A 23,780-nucleotide genomic window follows, 5' to 3' on the forward strand; every position below is an offset into this window, starting at 1 on the left:
CCATGAAATCTGGATATCTCTATTTAATTTAGATTATCTCTCTCTATGGGGACGGCGATAGCGCTCCTCTGGTAAATTAAAGTGTTAAGAAAACCGTTTTTTGACCAAAAAATAAAACGCCAAACCAAACAACTGAAAAGAAAATGCAGACGCTTATATTTTTAAACGTGGTGACCAAAGTATTCACACAGGTTATGCATACTTCCTAAAACTTCAGAATGCGGTATATACCAGACGGACGGTCATAAAATTACGACAAAATTTTTTCAACATGTAAGGTTACCATTTTCTCTTTGTTATGGAGCTACGCAAGCGTATTACATGAACCGCGGGAGCTAAATTATTCTATGAGACCTGCCACAGCACCACTGATATGGTGGAAGGATGATGAAGTACGTGTACCGTTCGCCATCCAAAAGTTACTGTGGGCCATGGTGGGTATGATGTACAATTACATTTTATCTCTAAAATGTAATTGCGGTTAATCTCCGAGTTATCAATTAATTAAAAAAAGCCACTTGATTGCGAAAATAGAAGGAGCACGAGAGCAAGCAAGGTGACAAGTTTTGTTTATTTAGACTGTTTAATATTTCACCCATGATACCTTAACAGTAAGTTTTTTTTTTGCAAACGGAAGAAAAATGGCGCTAAGTATTCGTAACTACATAAACTGTTATGTTAGGTGCTTGATATTTTTTTCCTTAATTCCTTTTTCTTTGATCTTGTTTGAATATTCTTCACATCGTATTCAGAGAGGTTTTATCATCAGTCCAATCCTGCGGAAAAAAATAACGCAGAAAATGTAAAGTTAGTGATTGACATGAAGTATTGCTTCTCCTCTGTATGAAATGTTAGTTCATCGGAAGCTATTCCCTCTCTTCCCTAACATTTCTTTTGGTTTGCTTCATAAATCCCAGATTCTTTTGCTTTGCTTGTGATCCCCAATAAACTCATTCTCTGTAAAGATATCAGCCCTCTTAAGAGTAAGCCAAGAAGCTCCTCAATAGTTTTGCCTTGTGAGTTGGTCAGAACAATAGCTCAGCACGTGCATTTTAAAACTTTGTACATTTCTTAGCCGTCCTATACAAAACAACAACGTGAAATCATCACAATTTGCGTCGTCTGCGAACCGAAACCGCGACGGCAAATTATTTTAATTTCCATATGGAACTCAACGCTTCTTTAAACGTTTTGCTGAAGTTGAGGTGTGGCGCCGTATGAGACGGTAAACAAATGCAGCCATTTTTGAAATTCTAATTTAAGGCAGAAATTCATTTTTAATCGAAGTCTTCCTTGGCGTTGCCGTCCTGACTGTTTAAGGTCCTTAGTTAGCAAACAGAACCGGCTAATAGCAAAACATCATCATCGTGCTACAAAACATACATTCTATATTTTCCTTGTAGATGTATCAAACTCAAAAAAAAAATTATGGCTAGTAAACCAGTTTGGGAGCACGGTCACATCAGTACAATTAACCATCCATTGGAGAGGGGATTCAGCAGAAGGGGGAAAAGGAAAAATAGAATCGATGCTACTTTGAGACGTTGTAGCTTGGTGCTCGGTGCTTACTCATAAACAGAAACGGCTTTTACATCTACTCTTGGAGAATACAAGTCAACATTACAACGAAATGACTATCTTTCACGATTGAAGGGGACTTGGCGAACAGACATTTTAACTTCCGTAGTTTGTTACAATCTAAGAATCACAAAGTAGAGGAAAACGGACAAGCGGCCATGACTGCTCGGACATGCATGCTGAGGCGACCACGTGAACTTATTGCTAGGGTTGCTAAGAGAAAATTCAACATAAGTGTTTTCTTTCATTTCGTTTGAAAGCATTTCCCACATTTTTCTCTGGAAGTCTTATGACCATATTCCATTATGTTCATTCACTCGATCCAGTTTCCCGGCCCCGTTTAGACAGACCAAACCTGAGTATTTGAGGCACACATACCACTTTAGTCGACAAACTTGTAAACAAAATTGATTCCAGCACTTCCCACTCCTTCCCAACAATGTTCAATTTTATCTTCACCGTAAGGCAGGGCACCGTATTTATCGTATGTCTTTAAACCATTGGTACCGGAGAAACATTCACCGTAGAACTGAAGGGCGAACACCTTCAGACTAGGATCTCTCTCTGCTGTCGCCTTGGCGCATTTCGCCACGGTCTCGGACATGTCACGCCAGTTAATGCCCTTTCTTAAGTTTTTGATCGGTAGTGGTAAGGCTCTAGGGTTACCGTCTCTGAAACATCCTAATGGTTCGTACAGGCGATCACCTGAGGATTTGGAAAAGAGTGGTGTATAGATAGAAATAACTACGAGAAAGATCAGAATGACTATAGTAATGATTATACTGATATTAATGAGGGTGATGATAAAAATAATAGTACTCATAATATCAATAACGATGATAATAGTAACATTTTGAAGCAGCTTATTAGTTGGTTTATTGGCTACAGCCTTCGAATAAGTGAAATTTAACATTCTTTTTAAGGATGCATGCAGAAATGATACTTTACCAAACGAAAAATTAACTCGTTCTAACCTTTAGTTTTTCGTTCGTTCGTTCTATTTTCCCTTTTTTTTCGTTTATTTCATCGTTCACCGGTTCGTCCCTTCGCCTGTTGTTAGTTTCTCCACTTTTTCGCTCTATTGCGTGTTCGCTTGCTAATACACTCGTTATGTCTTATTATTATTATTATAATAAAATAATTATAATAATTATTATAATTATACCTGGGCATTTTACATCCTGATTGCAGCCTTCTTGTAAAGGGGGAACAGTTGCTGCCGAACACATGACCTCCGGAACAGGCTCAAACACACCTGTCTCTTTTAAACGCTGACAAGACTTTTTCCTGGTTTTGATTCCCGCTCCGCATGAAGTGGAACACTGTAAATAACAATCCAGATGATTTTGTTTTATCATATAAGCAGCGAGGCACATCACAAGTGATCGATGTAGTCAATGAACTTTCGGAAGGGAACGATGTCTGATCTCCCTCCTAAAAAGGCGTTTAGATTTTATAAGCACGAGACCTGATTAGGTGTGGGCTTTGTTTCGTACCCAGCTGGGTCGTTTTGTACCTAGTCAGTTTAATAGTTTCATACCCAGCTCGGTCGTTTCGTGAGAAAAAAGAAAAGAAAAGTCATAACAAATACTTAATGAGAAAAATATCTCACTTACACGTATAAGTCACAAGTATAAACAAAAGATTATCCTAATAAAAATATCACACTTACCTTGCTCTAGGCAATAAGGTTATAACTATAAGAAATAGAATTTTGTGTGCTTTTTAAAGACTTGCTTGACTCTACTAACTTGCAAAAATTGCTATCTGCCCATGCGCTCGCGCGTGAGGTATTTCAAATAAACGTTTACTGATCGATTCTTACCTTCCAGGTAAGAATCGATCAGCGGTTTGGGTACGAATAAACTCAAACTTGGGTATGAATCGACTGCATTTGGGTACGAAACGACTGTGGGCTCGAAACGACCGGATAACGTAGCGCCTGATGGATAAAAAGAGCTCAAACCCCTCACTCCCCCCCCCTCGTGAGCCGTACCCCATCAATATCTACGCCATCTGTTCAAAGGACGCCAAAATGTCCGTCATTGTATTTTAGTGCGGGACAATTTAGCCCCCTTTTTTCAGATCGACAGACGTATTTACTAGCTCTCGGTGAAACCCTGGTACATTTGTCTGTAATGACTTTCTTAATTTCACTTACGGCTGACCAATCTCCTGGAACGTTTTCAGCAGGGCAGTCTATCTTATTGCAGTCACGTGACACCGGGTCAGACGGTTTGTTGCCGGTGCATTTGGAGTCGGATAGTGTTTGGAATTTTCCTCTGGTTACCTCTTGTCGACAAACGACTTCACGTGTTTGCGCTCCTTTACCACAAGTCTTAGAACATGGACGCCATCCAGATACGTACCAACTAGACGGTAAACAAAAATTTAGGGCCAGACATTATTAAACGGTAATTGACGTCAAAATGATGTCTGATCAAATTACTTGTACGATAACTGTAGGAAAGAAGATGATACGTGAGAGCAAATCAAAATGCGTGTAGCATCATGCATGAGATAGTTTCTACAAATTGATTAATTCATCTCTCTTTTTTCGGTTTCCTTCAGAGTTTAAAAAACATGATGAGCTGGAAATTTTGATTTACTTACGTAGGAGGACAGCTCTGTGTGTTACAGTCCTGCTGTTTAGCGGGTTTTGGAGTCGTTTTTTCGCAAACGGCATCATTTAAATAAGTCGCGTCTGTTTGTAAGATACATTCCACTGTTCTCGTTTGAATTCCTTATAAATGATAATAAAGAAATTAAGGTGAGTTAAATTTTTCAAAACTAAACGAAGTTCTAGGTCACTAGGTAATTTAACACTAGATTACCCTTTTATACTCTCCCACCGACGCAGCACCACAGTTTCTTATTCCCTATACTTATAAATCACTAGGTTTTGTTGAATCTTCCTACCTCCTGCACATGAGTGCGTGCATACACTCCATTCGCCTTTAACCCAATTAGCTGCTCCTGGTTTTAAATGTTCATCGCCAGCAGGTTCATTAAGCGAGTAATCCACTGGCTGCCTTGCAACAAATTGCTTATACTACAAATACACCAGAAGAGAAAAAGTGTTTGAAGCTTAATCTACTGATTGATCATTTAGCAATTTCAATTAGTTGGTCTTCTTTGTGCGTCTATGTACAAAAGGCCTTGTTTAGAGAACGCCATTGATTTCTGTCGATTTGAGTTTGTGCAAGTTGCCCATTTCCAACCGCTGTCATTCATTTCCGTTTCCACGGTTCTCAGAAAATTCGATTAATTAACGACTTTTGATTATGAAATTTCGGTATTGATAGACATTGTTCATGTCGTATGTTAATTTCCAGCTGCAGATTAAGTGGAAACCTCAAGACTGGACACAACAGGGAGAACAAACAGTTTTCTCTGAAGCATTCCTTTTATACTGCCGCATTTTTTCGAAAATCGAAATAAGAGTCAATAAGATTTATTGTCTTGACTTTCTGCCATACCCAATGAATATATGTCTGAGTATGGTGTTGGATTATTTATCGCCTGGGAGGGGGGAGGGGGCGGGGGGTTGGAGGATTTTGGAAGATTGAACGGTTTTCAGGTGGAATGGACGAAGGATCAGTCGTTGCCATCAGAATGTAAAGCGGAGACTTAAGTAAACTGACTGCTAATCAATCTGATGAGGGGAAAGGGGGATAATAAGCATATAACAGAGCTTTATGAGGGTATCAAGTAAATAACATCGACCGCCCTCTTACGTAGACTTGAAGATGTTCATTGGTTGGTCCGGGAATGAAGACTCTATCAGCGTCTTCGTTCTTTTCGTGATAATAATACACAATGGTCCCTGCAGCGGGTTTAGATGTACTCCATGTACGCATCACAGGATATACGTCTTTTCCAGAATCATCTTTTACACCTTAGGTCGTGAATAGAAAAAATGATTAAAGATAAAAACTGTAAAGAAAAGTGTATCACATTACTGCTGTGACTTTTCGGTTTACATTAAATGAAGCTTTGGTTTGGTACTCGTGTTTACTCCCCAGTACAAGAGTACGAAAAGTAGCGGTAGAGTAGAGCGCCTCGCCCAGGAACACGACACAATGAACCGGCCAGGGTTTGCATTCGCACTTCTCTTGCAGAGGTCCAGCGCCTATTATACTCACCAAACACGTATCCTAAGGCGACCATTCCCATCCCCTCAACAGCATCAAGAACTATTGCTTATTGCAACAGTCACCTACTTCAGTTTACCTCCTCCAATGCCTATGTGTTTACAGGAATCTACGCTCATATCTCGGAGCGGTTCCAATTGGAAATTTTAAACTTTATCAATCGAACAGAGAAACCCTTACCCAGAAAATTCCAGTCTTCCACTTCTTCATTGACCGTTATATTCGTTGCACCAATGGGAACGTCTAAAACTGTGCAACTTCCTAAATCAATAAATGGAGAAAATAATTTCTTAGGCTATATGACTACTAAGGGTATGTGGATCAATCAGGAGAGCACGACGGAGCCAATCCTCATAACGGCCTCTCCCTATCCGTAGTTGAGCTACCTGGCAAATTTTGGAATAGTTAAGGATCCTGTAGGGCTGTGATGGCATTTCTCTCCGGCACTGAGGTGCGCCTTTTATTCTCATAAAGATTAATTATTTATCAAATATGGCCTATCAGAACTCATGCTGCTCATGATGTTTGGGAGAGAAAGAAACGTTTTTGAAAAATCGTTCGTGGAGTTCGTCTGATGGATGTTAAAAAGTGGATAGATTTTGGGATTCATCCATTAGCTTCTACTATTGATGCGTGTCATCAATCTAACCTTCTACATGGTTTTGGTCATCCACTTCGAGATCGTTTTCAAATGAGTTAAGTGCTCATGGCTGTTGCTCTAAGTTGTGATTGCCAGGATTGAACGACCAAAAGAACAAAAACGGGAGCAAGAACAAAAGACGTTCTGAAGCTGTATTTCTCATCCCAGATTGCTATCCTATGATGTAGTAATTTCTCACTGAGGTCTTAATCTTTGTACCTAGCCTCCAATAAATCACAAGTGAGAACCAATCTAAACCTGCATGGAGTGATGATAATATACTTTCAGTAAATTATTATCATCTATTCATGTGATCAGCCGTGTTCCAACAAACCTTTACAGGGCGTTAGTACTTTGCCGTAGACCATTTTGCAGGTTGTACTGTCTCCGTTACAAACTTTACAGCGGTCGTACTTCACACCAGATTCCAGAATATTGTCACAACCAACAGACTACGATTAAAATAATTTTAAGCGGGTAAGTTCTTCAACTTGTCATCGATAGAGCTGTCATCGGTATCGATTACTTTAATGAATTAATAGAAATTATGTTTAAATTGATCTTACTCAGTTTTATGATGTATAGTTTTGTTTGTGTTGAATGCCTTTAAAACTTGTCGTTCTTAAATCTAAAGCCAAGTTGGACAACCTCTTAAAGAATGCCATTTTTTTCAATTTATTGACGAACCTTGCATTTGCCTCCGATACAAACATCTTTGATTTTTCTGTCCAGGTTACATCGTGTTCCATCTTTCACAGTTCCATATGGCTGGCCTTTGGTTCCATACTTACAGACCAACTGACAAGGATGTCTGTCTGCGTTGAGTAAAACAGAATAAAAAACTTTAAATACTTCGTAAAGTAGAGATATATGGATTAGGGACAATCCCAGATCAAGTAATTTCCTGGGACGCTTCCTTTTTTGAGTGAAGAACAGGAAAACAGCGCTTCCTTATATTTCCCTTTCCCCATTAAAATGTTCCTTTAATTTTTTCTCTGAATATAGGTCGCAAAATGGAAAGGAAAGTAGTCCCTTTCGCAGTCCTTGTTAAGTCTTATTGCGCAATACACGTTCTTTAAGGAAGGCGCTGCGTGACGGAACCAAACGACACGTGTGCGCAAGGGGCAGGTAAAGCTATCATTTCACGACGACCACGTCACGATGAATGCTCAAACCATTTTTGTCGAAGATGATAGTCTTTCCATTTCCTCAGTAATGTGGCTTTGTTGGTTTTCACTTAGAAGGAACTCTTTGTGTTATTACATAAGAGAAAAGCTGAGGCTTAGTCTATAAGAGCTGCACCAACAGACTCCTCTTAATTAATCTTGCCGTGTGCGCATTTTGCCTAAAATAGAACGAACCCTCTAAGTAATATTTCGTGAGGTAGCTAATCAACAAAGAGGTAGGAGTCAACCAGAAACAAGACCCAAAGATGGTCAAGATTTTCAAATATCCAGATAATTCCAAGTGAAAGACGTGTAAGATCAAGGTTAATTTCTACGGGATACTTTGGCCGTGAAAGACTTTGAGATGACGGCCTCTATATTTCCCAAATGTAGTGAAATCAAAATTTCATAGGTCCCTTTTTTGAATGTTTAGATACATTATACTTACTAGGTAACTTATGGGGATATGATCCTGACCATTTCGCGGTGCATTGTGCCTCTCGATGGGTCGGTGTTCCCTCTGGACAAGCCTGCCATAATAGATCTTACAGTCAGAGTAGATTTCTTACTGATGAGATTCTAAAACGATTTTTATTTGTCGTTTTCCGGCTGAAATTAGTCGTCAAAAACATTTTTGTCTACTACAGTGACCGACGTTTCCATAGCTTGATCGGAAAACATTATCATGTTGGTTCAGCGGAAGTTGCTTTTCATTCGTACTTTTTAGTTCTGCTTCGTTGAAACTGATCAACATATGAAACTGCCCGCGTATAAAACCCAAGTTGCTTTCGGCCTTTGTAATCTGTGATCAGTTTCGATTTTTCAGTCAAGGTGGGTCGGCTGTGATCTATTTGTTGCTTTAGATAGTCTCGTAATGCCTCTATAAATAATAACTATGGTCACGAGGCTATGCAGCAATGTCACTTTTGATAAAGTTTATCTCACCCAATCAACATTCTTCTTATCACAATAATGATAATAATAATAATAATAATGATTACTATTATCATCATTATTTAACTATCATCATTTTCGTTATTGCCGCCATTATCATTACCTCTGGATTGCATATTCTCCAATGTCCTACACTCTCCCCTTCGCAATCCATGCCTCCATTTTTAGGTCTACAAAATAGTCAGAAAAATGAGAAGAAAAAAAATTACTGTAGAAAAAGACAGAGACAAACAAAAAGTGACCGAAACAAACTAACATACGAACGGACGGACGGACGGACAATAGTCAGACATAGAGATAAGGAAAGAGGGAGAACGCCCCCTCCCCCTTAAAAAATCCTACCCCAATCTAAAACCAATTGTGCAAAAACAGTAAAGACACGGGTCTGCTTTATGCCTCTCAGTCTTATTAAAAGGACTCATGATAAATTATGACTGATTATTCATAAACAAACAGAAACAGGCTAGAAGGGCCATCGTCTATTTTCGGCTGGAGGGTTATTAAACCTCATATAAATATATTTCAAGTAAATGCTGTGATCACAAATTGCTGTTGAAAAAGAATACATATATACTTACGGGGGATTAGTGCAAGTTCTTGTTCTGTACTGTGCACCACCACCACAGGAATATGAACATTCTGCATAGCTTGACCACTGACTCCAACCTCCGTCAATCATCGGCGATCCGTCATCAACGCATTCTCCTTTAATGCACCACTTTTGATCACAGGCAGGACACATCAATTAGTGCAACATGAGGGTACACGAAAGAACAAGAAAGTAAAATTGGAGGAACATTTGAGAGAGGACATTTTGTGGAAGAGATTATTCTAGCACAAATGCAGCTTTGTAATATTGTTTACCTGTCTTTCACCGCATTTTGAACCATCTGCTTGTGGCACAACGCTGCTCACACAAGAGGCACCGCCATCCTTTGTGCAATACAAAGAGCCGCAACTCGACTGGAGGAAACAAAATGATGATTGTTATAATTTTATTTTCGAGTTAAAATGGGAAAAGTATAACTTCCTTTGGATCACATAGAACAAAATGGGTGTTGTGCATCTTCCTTTCAAAACTAAAATCTCATCAGCGTTCACTCAAATTTGCATTACGGGAATTTCCAACCGAAGCCGGGTAAAGATAGTTTGGAACACATCAGTTTGCCTCACAGTACTGTGATTGGTCTAAGAATCTCGCAACGTCCTCTCAGATGGAAATCCAAATCCACTGGTCACCCGCTATTCCCCGCGATTAAGATCCTTCACATGCTTTAGGTTTGAATCTACATTAGTTCTTTGACAAGTTAATTTCTGCGCTGATATGTGGTGTTCGTTTCTTGGGTTTTGGTTAACGACACTCGAAAGAAATTGCTCCAAAATTTAATTTACTAAACCGTTAGGTTGGAAAGCATCAAAATCATCCTCAGAATATCAGTCAGCAGAATGTATTCATCACAGGTTAAGGTCAGGAGAATCAAGAGTGCGATCGTCAAAGAACAGTGCCCAGAATTTTGACAAATTTCCACAAGTACTGTTTTGAATAATGTTTGCAGCACACATGTAAGAAGAATTTCATTTGAACTTTATGTTAAAGTTGGGGCTCATAGGTTTTATGAAAATACTAGGGACCAGTCAATTTTTATCGCGTGGGTGGAGGAGTATCGGAGGATTTTGGAGAATCACGTGCCAAAGGAGTATAAAGCGGGAAATATAGAAAACTGACTGTAAATACCGCCAATTGGGAGGGGGGAGTGGGGGAGAATCGTAAGAATATTACAGAGCCTTAAGGGGAATCAGGTAAATATTATCTTGATACAACCAAAATTCTCCGACCCTCCAGGTGCAACAGAGTGACTGGTCCCTTAAGTTTATGAATATCTTGATACCCTCATCCTTGAACACAGTTTATAGCTGGCACCAAACTGAAGTGCGCATTGTGCATCGCTATCGTACACTTGACCAGGTAATTTAGTATGATTAGCTCTTGATCCGGAAACATCTTTGAGAGGATGGTCGTTTAAACAAGACGAAGATGAACCGCTAGAAGGAAGGAAATGTATTGAAAAAACATGGATTTATGAAGAAATCTTTTTCCCAATTGCGAAATAAAAGCCCTAACAATAAAACTTCAGCATAAAGTCACGTTTCCTCGAAACATCAAGTGACTGAATAAACATTAGGGTTGCAAGTCAAAAATCCTTGTTTAGATTAATCTGATGTGCCAATACTCAAGGAATGATTCTCTTACTTACAGCTAAGGCTCTAGTAAGTGCACCTGTTTAACACTTCAGGCGTCTTTTAAATAAGTCTCCCTCTCTCTAAAAAAGTCCGCCCCCTCCTTCTTCGCCTGATTAAAAACTATTCAGGAGAAAGATTTACTCTTTTGGGCCGGGTGACTTTGAAATCCAAAAAATGTTTGTGTTTGAGAACCAGTACAATAAAAGTTTTGAATGTCATAAGTTTGCAGCTAAAGACATGGATGCTATCAAGGTATTAGGTAAATTCGGACGATAATCTCGAAGAACAAATAACTTGCAATATGGCCAAGAGTGGGCTTTTACGAAGCTCCGCCCCCCTCTTTGATTGCCCCCTCTCCTTGGGGGAGGGAAATTCAACTACCCCCACCCCTTATTTGGAAGCCCTATGTTTTTTGCCTTAATAAGCCCCCTATCCCCATCCTAGGAATTGATAGAACATTTACCTTAGGAAAGACTGTAAGGTAGCGCTACTGCAGGGAGACCACCTGAAGGCATTTTTCCCTCCCGTTGTTGTGGTGGACATGATGAACGTGTCGTCTGGACAACCAGCTTCTTTGTTACCGTCGTGACCAACACCAAGGCTAAAGGAAAGTGAAAGAATGAAAAGTGCAAATTGAAGCGACAGTAGGATTTGTCGTCACCATTAGATGTCATTTGAACTTGTTTAATCTAGAAAATCTCTTTCAGCTATACTCTCAAATCTGTCCTCTGTCGTAAAAAGTTAGCGTATACACCCAGAACATGTCTCATCCCGTTTCTGAATGCGTGCCGTGCCTGGGTTACTAATTCAGAGCCTTATTAACCCCTGGGCTGTGTTATTCAAAGCTCGATTAGGTCTGATCAACTGAGGTTAACTGTCAAACCAGCCATGGATAATGATAGGCGATGTAATAAACTATATCCTCCCTTAGAACAATCGTTACTTCGCAGAGGGAATCAAAGTTTAAAAGTAAGATCTACCTCGGATTGCTATCAAAATTCCACTCAAGAACCCCCACTAAGGAAGCAATCATTATTTATTGCCTGGGGGCAGGGGGAGGGGCTTTCAGGCAGAACGGAGGGTAGAGGGGGAAGGGTCAATCGTTGCCAACGGAGTATAAAGGAGAAAATATACAACATTTACTTCTAATTAACTGCTGCCTATTAGACGGGGGATCAGGTAAATTTTGTCGTGATACAATAAAAATTATCCCCTTCCCCGGAAGATTATTAATGACCGGTCCCTTTAAGGTCTTTTTCTGCGCAAGTGCAATAAAATGTGTATCGAAACTTTAAAAACAATAAATAATTTGAAGACAGTCAATAGTTATGATTTGATTTCCATGCGTGCATAAGATTCTCATCGAGTATAATATTTCTAATTAAACTATGATATACAAGTTTACATACGCGTGTGCACTTTCGTGAGCCAAGATTAAGGCGGTCGCTAGGCCCAAGTCACCATTGCTTACACTTGCCCCATACCCTTTGCAGGTTGATCCACTTTGAGCTAATCCTGAGAGAGAATTATTCAATACAGGAGATTGTACAATCAAATGCATAAAGAATCTTACTAACTTTATCTGACACCGGAAAAGATAGAAATCTTACGTAAATGGTTTTCAAGCAATAACACTTTGAGAACTGGGACAGTTAAACAAGCAAATAGCAAAAAAACTAAGCATTGCACTTCAAGAAAAGATAAGCAGGTGATAATGTCTTGTATATGTGATTTACCAAATGCCCGACTGTAGTGATAAAGAATAGCTAGATTCTCAGTTTGTGAAAAAAGTTGAAATGTGGTGCTGTCTTTTGCTTGGGGTAAAAAGGACCAGAAAAAAAAATTTCGGCAGGAAATGACTCTAGTATTCCTATGTACTCTGGAACCTTTTCAAACAAGGGAAAGAGAAAAGAGAAAGAAAAAGAAGAATAACTTCCCTCGCCTTCAACCTTAGATGGCAGCCTTACCTCCAAATCCTTGGCTAGAAGATGAATAAAGACAAAAGTTAATAAAAACAAGAAAATAAAACATAATGATGAGTTTTGAAGATTGGTTTAAATGGCCTTTTCATAAGAAAAACAACCTAGTAAAATCATTGAAAAGCGTTGGTCTTTGACAAAAGAAATGAGTAACATTAAATGTAAAGGCAAATAGATGAATAAATTATGTGATAAGTGAATGGATAAATCAACCGATGAAAGACGGGATGAGCAATCGAAGAACAAACGAGTGAATGACAAAATCCATTAATGCTGTCACTTAGTGTCCCAAATCAGTAGAGCTTTTTTCCCCGCGTAAATATCACTGACACTTAAATAAAGTTATTAATTGATTAATCGATTGGAGGCAGGAATAGATAGATGTTCAGAATTATGGATAGATAAAAGACTGATATATAAAATAATTAACGAATTAAATAACCAACGTACGAGCAAGATAATCGAAGCATTATTATACACACCCGCTGACAAGCAGAACTTGGTCTCCATGTTCTTTATCAGCGTCTGACTCTGGCATATTACCACCAGTCCAAACTTCCATGGCACTCAGCCTTTGTCCTGAAGTTGCCTTACTAGTGTAACTTAGCTGTATAAAAACATAAATCCGTTTTATTCTTCCTTGTTTAGTCTTAAGGAAATGATTATTAGTACAAAGCAAAAAGAGCACTTGGTGTTGCACAAGGTTGCAGGGTTACCAAAGAAAGAAACATGCTTTGCTTAAGCTACACGTGGACAGGTCCAAAACAGGCCTTTCAGAGCACTTTGCTTGCTTACTCACCTCATTTTTTATTCACTTGGTTAAAACAATAATTTTTTTCCCATGAACTAATGGGCTCACATATTAGGACCGGTTTTTATCTGAAACTTCCATGAAACCAATCCTTACAACTGACCATTTCTTCTTAAAACTGATCGGACTGGCTACTCAGTTCCTACAACTGAAGAGCTCTAGACCGGGGCACAGAGGCAGGATTGAACCGAACACACAGTCAGTACTTTTCCTCCTCACTTTTGTTAAGCAAATTTTACATCCTCTTATTTCCTGGCATGCGCTATTATGCCATTAATACTCACTCCATGATGAAGCAGTACTATCTTCACAACTGAGACGGTCACTTTGATATCCCCAATGCTTTCGTCATGATACATTGCATTTACCTGAAATAAAAGTTCGGCTCTACATGTTTAGATGCGGGATTGAAAAAACTGGGTGAGTTCATTGAACTAAGGGCCATTAGCCATCATGTCCCACAAGAAATTAAAGAAAAGAAAACGCTGTTTCCATTATTCGCTGATCTGTGTATTCTTTATGAAAATTTTAATATTTCAGTTTACCAGCCAGCCCCTATTTAAAAATTCCCACCCAGTTTTTCCCAGTGCGCCTTCAAAAACATCGATACAACTAAATATATAGATCAACAGATTGAACACCACAAGTGCAGACGACAGGTTTATCAAGGATCAAAACACAAATGATAAAGTGTTTGCATAGGCTTAAAGACAGCAAAGAAAAATCAATAGTATCAAGATCTTTTATAGTAAATTTGGAGGTATACGCCGTGTAATCTATTCGCGAGATTTAACAGATTCAACGTGCAAAGCCGACACCATAAAAATTGGTATCCCTATGCAGCCTACTAGACACGGCAGCGAAATTATTTCAATGAATGAATAAAGGACCTGGTGCCGCGTCAGTGGGAGGTATTGCTAGGTAATTTGGTGTCGTCACCTAAGTCGATAGTGTAAGTTGGCCGCCTAAAGTTTATTAAATGCTTTACGATAAATAGATTCATAGATATCATAGATAAACAAATAATGATAATGATTTAATAAATAAAAAAGTAAACAGACGACAAAACGAGGAGAGTAATATGAGGTACTGACAATGTTAGCTAGTGTTAAAAGCAGATCCGTGGCTTCTTTATCGCTGTGGAATTTATTCAGATACAGATGATCAGCTGCCAGTAGAACCTCTAGATGTTTGTCTGGGACGGATCTTGATTTTCTAGAACTCGAGAAGCTTCTGCTTGTTTCCTTATCTAATGATGATTTCCTTTTTAACTGTGTTTCTGTTCCAAGGTAAAAAAAAAAAAAAAAAAAAAAGAAGAGTAACATCGTAAGGTTAAAATCTAAGGTCGTAGAGCGATCTCCTATGAGCTGGGTTGTCGATGATGCAAACAGCTCGAACGTTTTTCTTCCTCTTGGACTGCAAGTGAATTTGTTATTGACAAAGTGTCAGAAAACATGACACTAGGGAAGGGTGGTTAAGCATCGCTTTGAACGTTGGACGATTCAGCAAAGAACCTCGCTTTACAATCACTACTTTACGAGTGAGTCTATTCTTTATGAGAGACTTTAAGAGACGAAAAGATATCAACGAGAGAACAAAGATTGTCAGTGGTTGTTTCCTGACAAGTTTGTTGGAATCGACCAAGAGGGGGGGGGGCTTAAACCAAGGGCAAACTTCCCTGTCAGGTGTCAATCAAACAACCCTGTTACGTGTATCTTCCTTGTAATTGGCTGATGGGGATAGGCCGCTGGATGAGGTTACATTTTGATAATAATGGAATTGCGTTTCAATAGAGCTATAAGAATGAGGTTGCACATTTTTGGGATTAAGAAATTGTGATATAAAGGAATATAAAAATGAGAAGATTCGTTTCTACCAAACGTGACTAAGATGAGACCTATAAATGGCCAAAGAATAGACTATTATAGGGTAAGTGTTCTGAGAAGCAAGCGACCCAGCAAAAATTTATCCGAGTACCTCCCACCCCCGTTAAGGCTTTCTTATATACGTCTCACCTATGACTCCAAATCTGCTCTCTTCATTATCCAAAGATCGCCGGAAAATGAGATGTGGCTGAGAACCACTAGAAACACCATGGTACCTTGCGAGGCGGGAAGGTAACGGTTGCATAAAGAAGGAACTTCCAAAGTGATTAATAATTCCTTTCTGGAAACAAGTCAAAATGAAAAAAACAAATAAAAAGACTGAATCCATTTGTTAACCAACAGTAAAATCCGAGAGCAAACGTGAGATTGAAATTGAATTAACATGTGAATAAGTATTCATCAAATGAAATAAGTTACTGTGTAATAAAAACAAATCATAATAAGTCAATTTGCAAACTAAATCGAGGATGATAAGAAAATTTAGTTTTATCAACTGAGTCTAATATATAGATTTAGCCAAGCCTAAAGACGGAGCTCACATTTTTTTCCCCGCACGTCTCAAGGGCACAATGCCTTGCCCCGGCCAGGACAAGAACCCGGGTCGTCCGACTCGGAGCCCAGTGCACTGACCACTGGACTACTGAACAAAGCCGTGGCGTTGGCGTACCGCGGTACAGTTGACCACGCATGTTAAAAGTAGCACCTTGTGCGGTCGTACGGTCGGAGGGTCGTACATCCAAATTTTTTCGGCTTGATGGGTTACTACTATTTTGTATAATTATGGGGCTACGCTCTGCGAGCTCCGCTATAATGTAAATTGGACTCCGTAAAGGCTTTCTGAAGCTGACATTTCGAGCGTTAACCCATCGTCAGAATGTCAGCTCTTCATCATTCCCCCACCAACGAAGCACGATTGTTTCTTTAGAGACTTACCTTCTTAATTCACGGATAGATAGAGTTAATAATCAGTTAAAAAATATTTTTAAATTTTCGAGTTTTGTTACTTTTGAATTAAAAACACATGTTCTGAATATCCTTTCCCATTAATTGTTGTCGACAATAGATTCAAAATGCGGCTCTACTTACAAGTCCATCATGGTTGCCAATAGCAACCACTGAGTTGGGATCTGAAGTCACGTGTCCAGCGTAGAAGGCGGAGTGCGGCGGTTCACTGTATTCCTTGCTGCCATTCTTATTTATCTTTTCAACCACCAGGCCGGGTGCTAGGAGATTATTATTTTTGGTGAGATTTAAATGAAGGGATACACCAAATGCCTGCACTTGATAGTACCAAAGGTTTGGTTCGTCATGACTGGCGTCTCTCTTTCGTCGCGCATGCTCATGCAGTTTGTAGCTGAGAAAGTTACCGGATTCATCCGCTTGGAACGGGCTTGTGACGTCATACTCAGGAACTGCATTTAATTTGAATAAAAAAAGATTAATGAAATACACAGTCGCCGTCGTTCATTGACACCCTTAAATCTGATATGAGTTATTACCGTGTAATCTTCAAGTGACAAAAATGTTTATCATAACAGCAGCCAAGACCTCGACGGTACTGAGAAAACTCACGCGGTAATGGAAGGGACGGAAAAATTCGAACTTAGAATCAGTGTTTTCTCTCTTCTCATTGGTATTGGGTATAATCACGGAAAAGGCCAAAGGACCAGATTTGTCCACTCAGCAAGATTCAGTTCTCATTTTCAATTAATAAGCGTTTAATTTAGGAATCAGGGTTTGAAAGGTAAGTACCGTAACTAATGAATAAGAATCAGTAGGGCATCTCCACTAAGGGCAACACGGGAATACACTTTGAACGAGTCTCATATGACTGAGATCCCTAAGGTATCAAACAAAGAAATGATCTTTGCAGGTGGTTTGCAATTTCAGCAGAAAAGAGGGTAGCAAAGGGTTTATACGTGACGCGTAAAATTTTAAGGCCAAAATAAATATGCGACGCTTATTTTTTTACAAAAAGGCGAGCGTAAATCGTAAATTTAAGACCCCGAGTAAGGCGTGATTTTCCTCCTGAAGTGAATTTTACTTTCATTTCTTGAAACCTCGCACTTGAGAAGAAAAATTTGGAGGTTTCTCTTTTTAATTTGGTACATTTTGTTTTAAAAAAATTCGTGAGGAGGATCAGGATCTCCCCTTTGCTACCCCTAATAATGAAGTTTAACAAACAACGGGAATCAATCCAGTGCCTCTCAAATACTCGTTGGCCCACGGCTACCCACTGAGTTACCAAGTCACAATTGGGAGGAGAGGGCAAATTTAAGAGGTTTCATCTTATCCGTAAAGGAATCTGATCACAATTTTTTTGTGATTTTTCAAAAAAAATTGTGATCTCTAAAAGAAGTCGCAGTTAAACTCAGTTTGGCCTAGTTTAAAAAATCATCGTTCAATTTAACCGTTGTTGGCTCGCCAGTAGGGGATGATATCATTCTACAGTGTAAATGATAACAAATATAATACCTTTTTCATGTGTGTCAACGCCAAAATATGTTCGTATTTCCCTTCTCGTCATATAATGATGTACTTTTAAGGGCTGCAATTTTAAAGAAAAGCTTCAGTTATCTTTCACAGCTATCCGAGAAAATTGAAATGTTAGTACATGGATCGATGATGAATGTTTATGTGTGTTGTTCAGTAAGTTTCTGATGCGTGTGTTGTTCAGTAAGTTTCTGATGCGCACCAACTCTTCACTTTTAGCCATAAGGGGAGAAAATCTGTGGCAGCAGAGGTATTGGAAAGTGCGTGTAAATTATGTTAAACATTTTAACCTCCTCCGCCGTTTTATAAATTGCGTTTTTTTGTTCCTTTAACAACGTAATCAAATACTTCCAAAGTCAAGGTTGAAAGGAAAGTTCTTCTGCTCTCATAAAGACTCTATGATACAGATAGGGCCAATTAAAGAGTTACTGAATTTAAACCGATTCTAATGAAAATATTTTAGGTGAACATCTCACGTTTCGCTATGTAAAAACAAAGAATTGTGGAAATTCAACCAAGCCTGTGTGTACCATAAAAAGATTCCCTCGAAAGAAATGAAATTACCCTGGATCGGCTTGAACATACCTTGTTTATACTCTGTTGATTCAACTTGAGCGCATCTGTAGACGAAACAAAATTTTATCCAGTTAGCTACTGTTCCTTGGATCAAAAAAAATTATGATAATAAATATCGCCCATTTAAGTACATCTAGCCTTTGCAGTTAATTTCAATTCATCATAAGTGCGGTTTGATAAGGTTATTGTTTAGATGATTGTGACGGACTGTTTCCCGATGATACGGTTTTCAAAAACGATTGATCTACGAGTCTTAGTGAGTGGGATGCTCACAAAAACGATCCAATGGTCACTTAAAAGCCGCATTTATCATGAAGTTTGTACACCTTAAAACGTCTAGCGTTAAGAATTCACGTTGGTTTGTTTTAAAATCCTTGTCAGTCCTCAACTACTCCAACAAAATTTATGTTTTGTTCAGTTTTATTTCTATCTGGAAATGTTTTACCCTGCTAAACTACATGTATCTGAAGGTTGTCCTCCCATTTTAGATGGCCACTTTTCAAAGCCTAATAGTTGTTAGTTTCAACCTTTTATACGTTCGTGCAATATATACAACTCCCCTCCAAATGTAGCTGTATACTTGTTAATCTAATGCCATACTAATCTTCTAGCTAGCCATTGTTTTTTCATACTGATTACAAGACGTAATAAATCTGCTGTTTTAAAAAATACTATTGATTATTAAGGATTTTAACGTACCCACTACAAAAATCCAACTGACGAGTATACACCAGCACAATTCTATTCTTATATTCCAAGCCATGAGCAATCATGTGATAAGGGCTGAAAGATAAAAAAGACACAGCTATGTAAGTAGTTTAAATTAATAAAATTTAAATTAAAAATTTTACCTTTCAAAAGAAAAGGTTTTTTTTTTACGTTGTTGACTTTCACTTCAGAACCTTTGAACACTTTTCTTTCTCTGGAGTGAACACGTTTACGTGGATTGACAACCAAATATAGCAAGTCTACTGCCAAAGTATTTCGTGGCTTTTTTCGTTTGCGTTTTTGCTCTCCAAACTCTCCTGGAGATACCGGAGAGAAAACGTCATCTTATAGTATCACAGATAATAATCCTTGTCAAAACAGTTCGACGGACAAAGGGTTGTCGATAATGTGACAATAAAGATAACGGCGTATCCGGGCCTTCGAAGGACAGTTAAAAGAGGCCGAAAAAGGCGGCTAGTCAGAGAATTACAAAGCCGACAAAGTTGTACTAATCTTTATCAGATATTATCAGAAACATGAAAAAATAAAAACCGGCTGAAGAAGAACGCTTTGTTAGAAAAAGAAGTAGAGACAGCAAAGACAACAACCACAAGAAATTTGAACTCGGCCAAGAAATTGTTTTCGGGTGGTAGTTCATACTCATGAATCTAGGTTTTTGTACGCACTTTCTTCGCCGTTCGCATTTAACGTGTCTTTTAAGAAGTTGTGACGGAAAAACCTTTTGTTACACCTAATGTGTTTGAATCGTGATTTGAGTTTGTATGGTCAAATGCAAGAGACCAAAGGATCGCATGTCAAATGATCATATTCACATTGGCTTTGACTTCCATGAAAGGGGAGAACCAAGAATTACCTCGTGTCATGTTTAGTCACGATGAGATAACACACAGTGTACACTGACTATTAGGCGGTATTCATCTTGAGTTGAACCCAGAATTCATTGTGATTTGGTGCCCCTCAAATCAGCTGCATACTGTTGATGAAATTGCTGAAATCGTCTTTGATTCTAAGTGCTGCTAATTTAAAGGTTGCCTTTTCGAAACCTTGTATTGAGCCGGCGACATTTAATTTGACTGAATTGAGTCTAGGAAATTTCCTTGCAGTGAACGGCAATTATTTCCCTTGGGTTACAAATATATGAAACACAGTTTATGAGCATAGTAGGTGACAAAAGAATGGATGACTCTTTAACCTGTAAAAGCATGGTTTGCAATGATCATTGAAGACAAAATATGATTTGAAATTTGTCTTTTATATGGCCTTCCAGACTGAATGCATAGCGCGAAAATCGAAAATTTTATAAAGAAACTAATTTATAGCGAAAACGGTTAAGTTAGTAATACTTGGTATTATCACTAATAATGAGTGCTACTTTCATTTTCTATTACAGTTGGTTGTTTATTTTTTCGGTTAGAGGACTTGATTGACAAAGATGAGAAAGTTATCAGGTTATGAATGTACTCGAGCATCTGTTGCTGTGAATGTGGCTACTTAAAAGAGATTCGTACGGGAACTCTATGTACATATACCCTACAGGCTTCGGTTGTTCGAAAGGCTGATAACGCTATCCAACGTGCGGATAAATCGCTATCCAGCAGATAAGTGCCAACAATACGCGCTACACTACACATTGGATGGAGATTTATCCTGTGGAAAGCGTTACCCACCCCTCAAACAAGCCGGGGCCAGGACTTTAAAATCGCCTTGTTATTGCTTAATTTAGAATCTAAGTAAATGATTTGAACTAGGGGGTAAAACGTCGATCGTGTAGTCTGATTGTCTGAATAAGAATAGCCCTGCGAGATACTGTTATCAGTACAAGCGACTGAACCTTCGACAACCTGAGCGGATGTTACTATCAAAGTCGAGTTAGGAGTTCGAATGTTAAAATTTTGACTCATGAAACCTGATTGGTTAGTTTTGTATTGATGTAATCGGCGGTATTTACTCACTGTAACTCTGCTAAGTAGGAAGACAAAAAATACTCTCGAAAGCCGACAAAAGTCAACAAACTTGAAACCGATCAATACATAACAGACTGCGACTCATAGCTACTCTAGCATTCAATAAGTTCAGTACAATCAGTGTTTTGTCATTATTAAAAGACTTGAAAATTTATTGCGTCCTAAGTACAGAAGGCGTATCTTTTCGGAAATGACCGCCCAACACACTTGAGTTTTGTCGATCTTTTCACCACATGTCAGTCAATATTCGTAAGCCACCCCTAAGATACGATTGGATGAAATATAAATTAACCCCTTGGTTGTTTGAACAAAAAAGAATTGAAGCAATATTTGTTTTTGTCAAAAAATTTAACTTTCGACTTTTTCGCCGCGAGAATTTTTTAATTTTTTAGTAAACTTTCCCTGTTTTACAACTGCTTTTAAATGTGTGGCTAACATGTTATTTGATGAAAACTCTGTCTTACTAGTCTGAGTTGAATTATCCTTTCACTGTGTATCGGTCTCGTTTAAAGTTTCTGTCGTTCTCTCTTTGTGTGTACAGCACAACAGCTGTGGTTTCAGACAAGCGTCAGTCTTACTTTGTCATCTTTATTCCCATGAACCTTTTAATCCAAAATGTTACCTCTCCAAAAAGTAAAGAATATGACAAGTTCCCGGAATATTGTCAAAATTAATAGAAGGCCATAATGGGGTGATGGCTTTTACGGCTAACGGTTAATATCTTTCCATTGTTGTCGCTAGAAATTTTTTTACTGTTAACTTCTTTTATGACTATCGGTTAAAATTTGTCATTTTTACGCCTCACGGCAAAATTTTTGAGGCGTTTTACGGCTAACGGTTAACCCATTGAGAGTCTCTTCATAGCACTCAAGCTTCAAGCAGTACATGTACATGAACTACCAGCGTGTTGTTTACGAAACACAAAATAACAAGAGAGAAACTCATTTCATAGAAAAATAACGATAAAAGATTCGAAATTTTTCTGTTTCCATCAAATTTTACATCACAATTCTGAATTTTTTCGCAAATATTTTAAACAATATTTCATTGTAAACAAGAGATACTAATTTCTATAATTACACAACTTAAACTTTCCATATTTCTTTTAATCTCCCCACGTTACTTTTATATCTTTTTCATTCCTTACCTTTGAATGGGGACTTTTGCTAGTTTACATGTCCATGTCATTAATTGCAAGTGGCTTAGGAACAGTTTTACTTATGCTCGTTTCGCAAATTGAGACGTGAAGGCTTTGGAGTTGAAGTTATAGGGATGCACACCAGGACTAAGGCACTTACCTTTGTAATCTGTTATCAAACCTTGAATTACCGCGTTCAATTTATATGAAACCGAATGTACTTCTCAGGCAGAATTGGCGGCGTTTATAAAGTGCTTCTCAAGTTTCCGTTTAGGGCTCTTCGCGTTGAAATAATTGTTTTTCGTGTCAGAGAGTTTTGAAATCCAGTCACCAATGGTGTCATTAGTATTAAATACATTGATAGACGACGGATGTTTGGTTACTTTTGTATAACGCCCTAAAAACACTCAGAAACCTGAGCCAAGAGCAAAGCACTCATGCCACGGTTAACGTCATAGAAGTAAGATAAACTAATCAAGTCCCACTTAAGAGCGGAAGAGATAAATCTCGGTAAAATACCGGACCAATATTCTTCTTTATTGTGTTTTATTATTTCTGAATTTTGTGGATTATACCTGTAATATATTTCCATAGAAGTGTTAATGAGTTTTTCGGGATCCATTGTTGCCACTCTTCATCAGCTTTCCTGTTAAATCCCCGTCTTTTTTTTTTGCAAGGAAAAAACACTTCATATTTGATGATAACAGTTAAACTACGTGAGAAAACAAGAACTGAGATAAGTGTTCTGCATGAAACATAAACGTTTTACTCGAAAACTTCTAGCACGGCAGTGGAATATTCAAGGATATTTATTTGCTTTGGCTAGGGCGTAAAGAAAAGAAATAAAATCTGAGTTCCCGCTTGGAGTTGATAGTGTGTCGGAGTGCGAAATGTCTGAGGTTCGATCCCTCCTTGACCCTCATTTTTTTTCTGTCCCACGCTCGAAGTAAGACGAGTAACATATTTCTTGAAAATTAAGCTTTTTTTATGAAAAGTATTTCTATTCAGGTTTATGTGTGCAGGTTTTTGGTCTAATTTTTCTATTGTATATTAATTGACACTGAAAACATAGTACCAGAGTCCCACTTTATAAAAGAAAGATAAGTACTGCACATGCAAAGCAAACGTTTTGAAGAGATTATCTTGTATTTTAAGATGCGATAAAAAGATAAAAAATAAAGTAAAGAGAATGGGAATTAAGAGGAAATCTATGGTAAAATTTAAAAAGGAAAATTCATTGTAAGAAATCTTAGACCAAGTATAAAGGGGGCATACGATGGTTTTACTCATAATTTTTTTCAAGGATTTGAAATAACCTTGAAAGTCTTTAGGTACACGACAGGATAGCCATGATTATGGAGCAAACAACGTGCCAAAGACACTTAATAGTGCAATATAATATATAATTCCAACGAATACTCGTTTCTCAAAACATAACACGCATAGCAAGACATTGACACTATAATTAATC

The 23,780-nt window shown here is 38.3% G+C and overlaps 1 protein-coding gene across 2 annotated transcripts; it reads right to left on the minus strand.

Annotated features, from left to right (window-relative positions):
• Nucleotides 1-573: 573 nt before the first annotated feature.
• On the minus strand, nucleotides 574-22,607 carry LOC131797599 (A disintegrin and metalloproteinase with thrombospondin motifs 6). 2 transcript variants are annotated; one of them, XM_059115237.2, is made up of 27 exons: nucleotides 22,470-22,607; nucleotides 19,178-19,261; nucleotides 18,488-18,522; nucleotides 17,885-17,957; nucleotides 16,496-16,821; nucleotides 15,539-15,689; nucleotides 14,618-14,802; nucleotides 13,808-13,891; nucleotides 13,195-13,319; nucleotides 12,701-12,714; nucleotides 12,143-12,248; nucleotides 11,197-11,334; nucleotides 10,382-10,535; nucleotides 9,357-9,455; nucleotides 9,071-9,210; nucleotides 8,596-8,662; nucleotides 7,987-8,068; nucleotides 7,060-7,187; nucleotides 6,707-6,824; nucleotides 5,913-5,993; nucleotides 5,316-5,476; nucleotides 4,498-4,630; nucleotides 4,192-4,321; nucleotides 3,740-3,950; nucleotides 2,744-2,900; nucleotides 1,957-2,283; nucleotides 574-776 (listed from the first exon to the last, which is right to left on the minus strand). In XM_059115237.2, the coding sequence occupies exons 2-26, from the start codon at nucleotides 19,239-19,241 to the stop codon at nucleotides 1,961-1,963; spliced, it is 3,285 nt and encodes a 1,094-aa protein (XP_058971220.2). In that variant the 5' UTR covers nucleotides 19,242-19,261; nucleotides 22,470-22,607; the 3' UTR covers nucleotides 574-776; nucleotides 1,957-1,960. The 2 variants fall into 2 exon arrangements, with proteins under 2 accessions (XP_058971220.2, XP_066023978.1); XM_066167881.1 differs by lacking the exon at nucleotides 22,470-22,607 and adding an exon at nucleotides 19,358-19,489.
• Between the last annotated feature and the right edge of the window lie 1,173 nt (nucleotides 22,608-23,780).

This window comes from Pocillopora verrucosa, chromosome 6 (assembly GCF_036669915.1).
Source record: "Pocillopora verrucosa isolate sample1 chromosome 6, ASM3666991v2, whole genome shotgun sequence".
Lineage (NCBI taxonomy): Eukaryota > Metazoa > Cnidaria > Anthozoa > Scleractinia > Pocilloporidae > Pocillopora > Pocillopora verrucosa.

Excerpts from the sequence above, each read along its gene's own strand:
- LOC131797599 (XM_059115237.2), bottom strand. The coding sequence starts at position 19,241 with ATGGCTTGGAATATAAGAATAGAATTGTGCTGGTGTATACTCGTCAGT. Across the intron at positions 17,958-18,487 it reads ATCAACAGAGTATAAACAAG|CCCTTAAAAGTACATCATTA; the intron begins GTATGTTCAAGC and ends TTAAAATTGCAG. Across the intron at positions 6,825-7,059 it reads GTATCGGAGGCAAATGCAAG|TCTGTTGGTTGTGACAATAT; the intron begins GTTCGTCAATAA and ends TTTTAATCGTAG.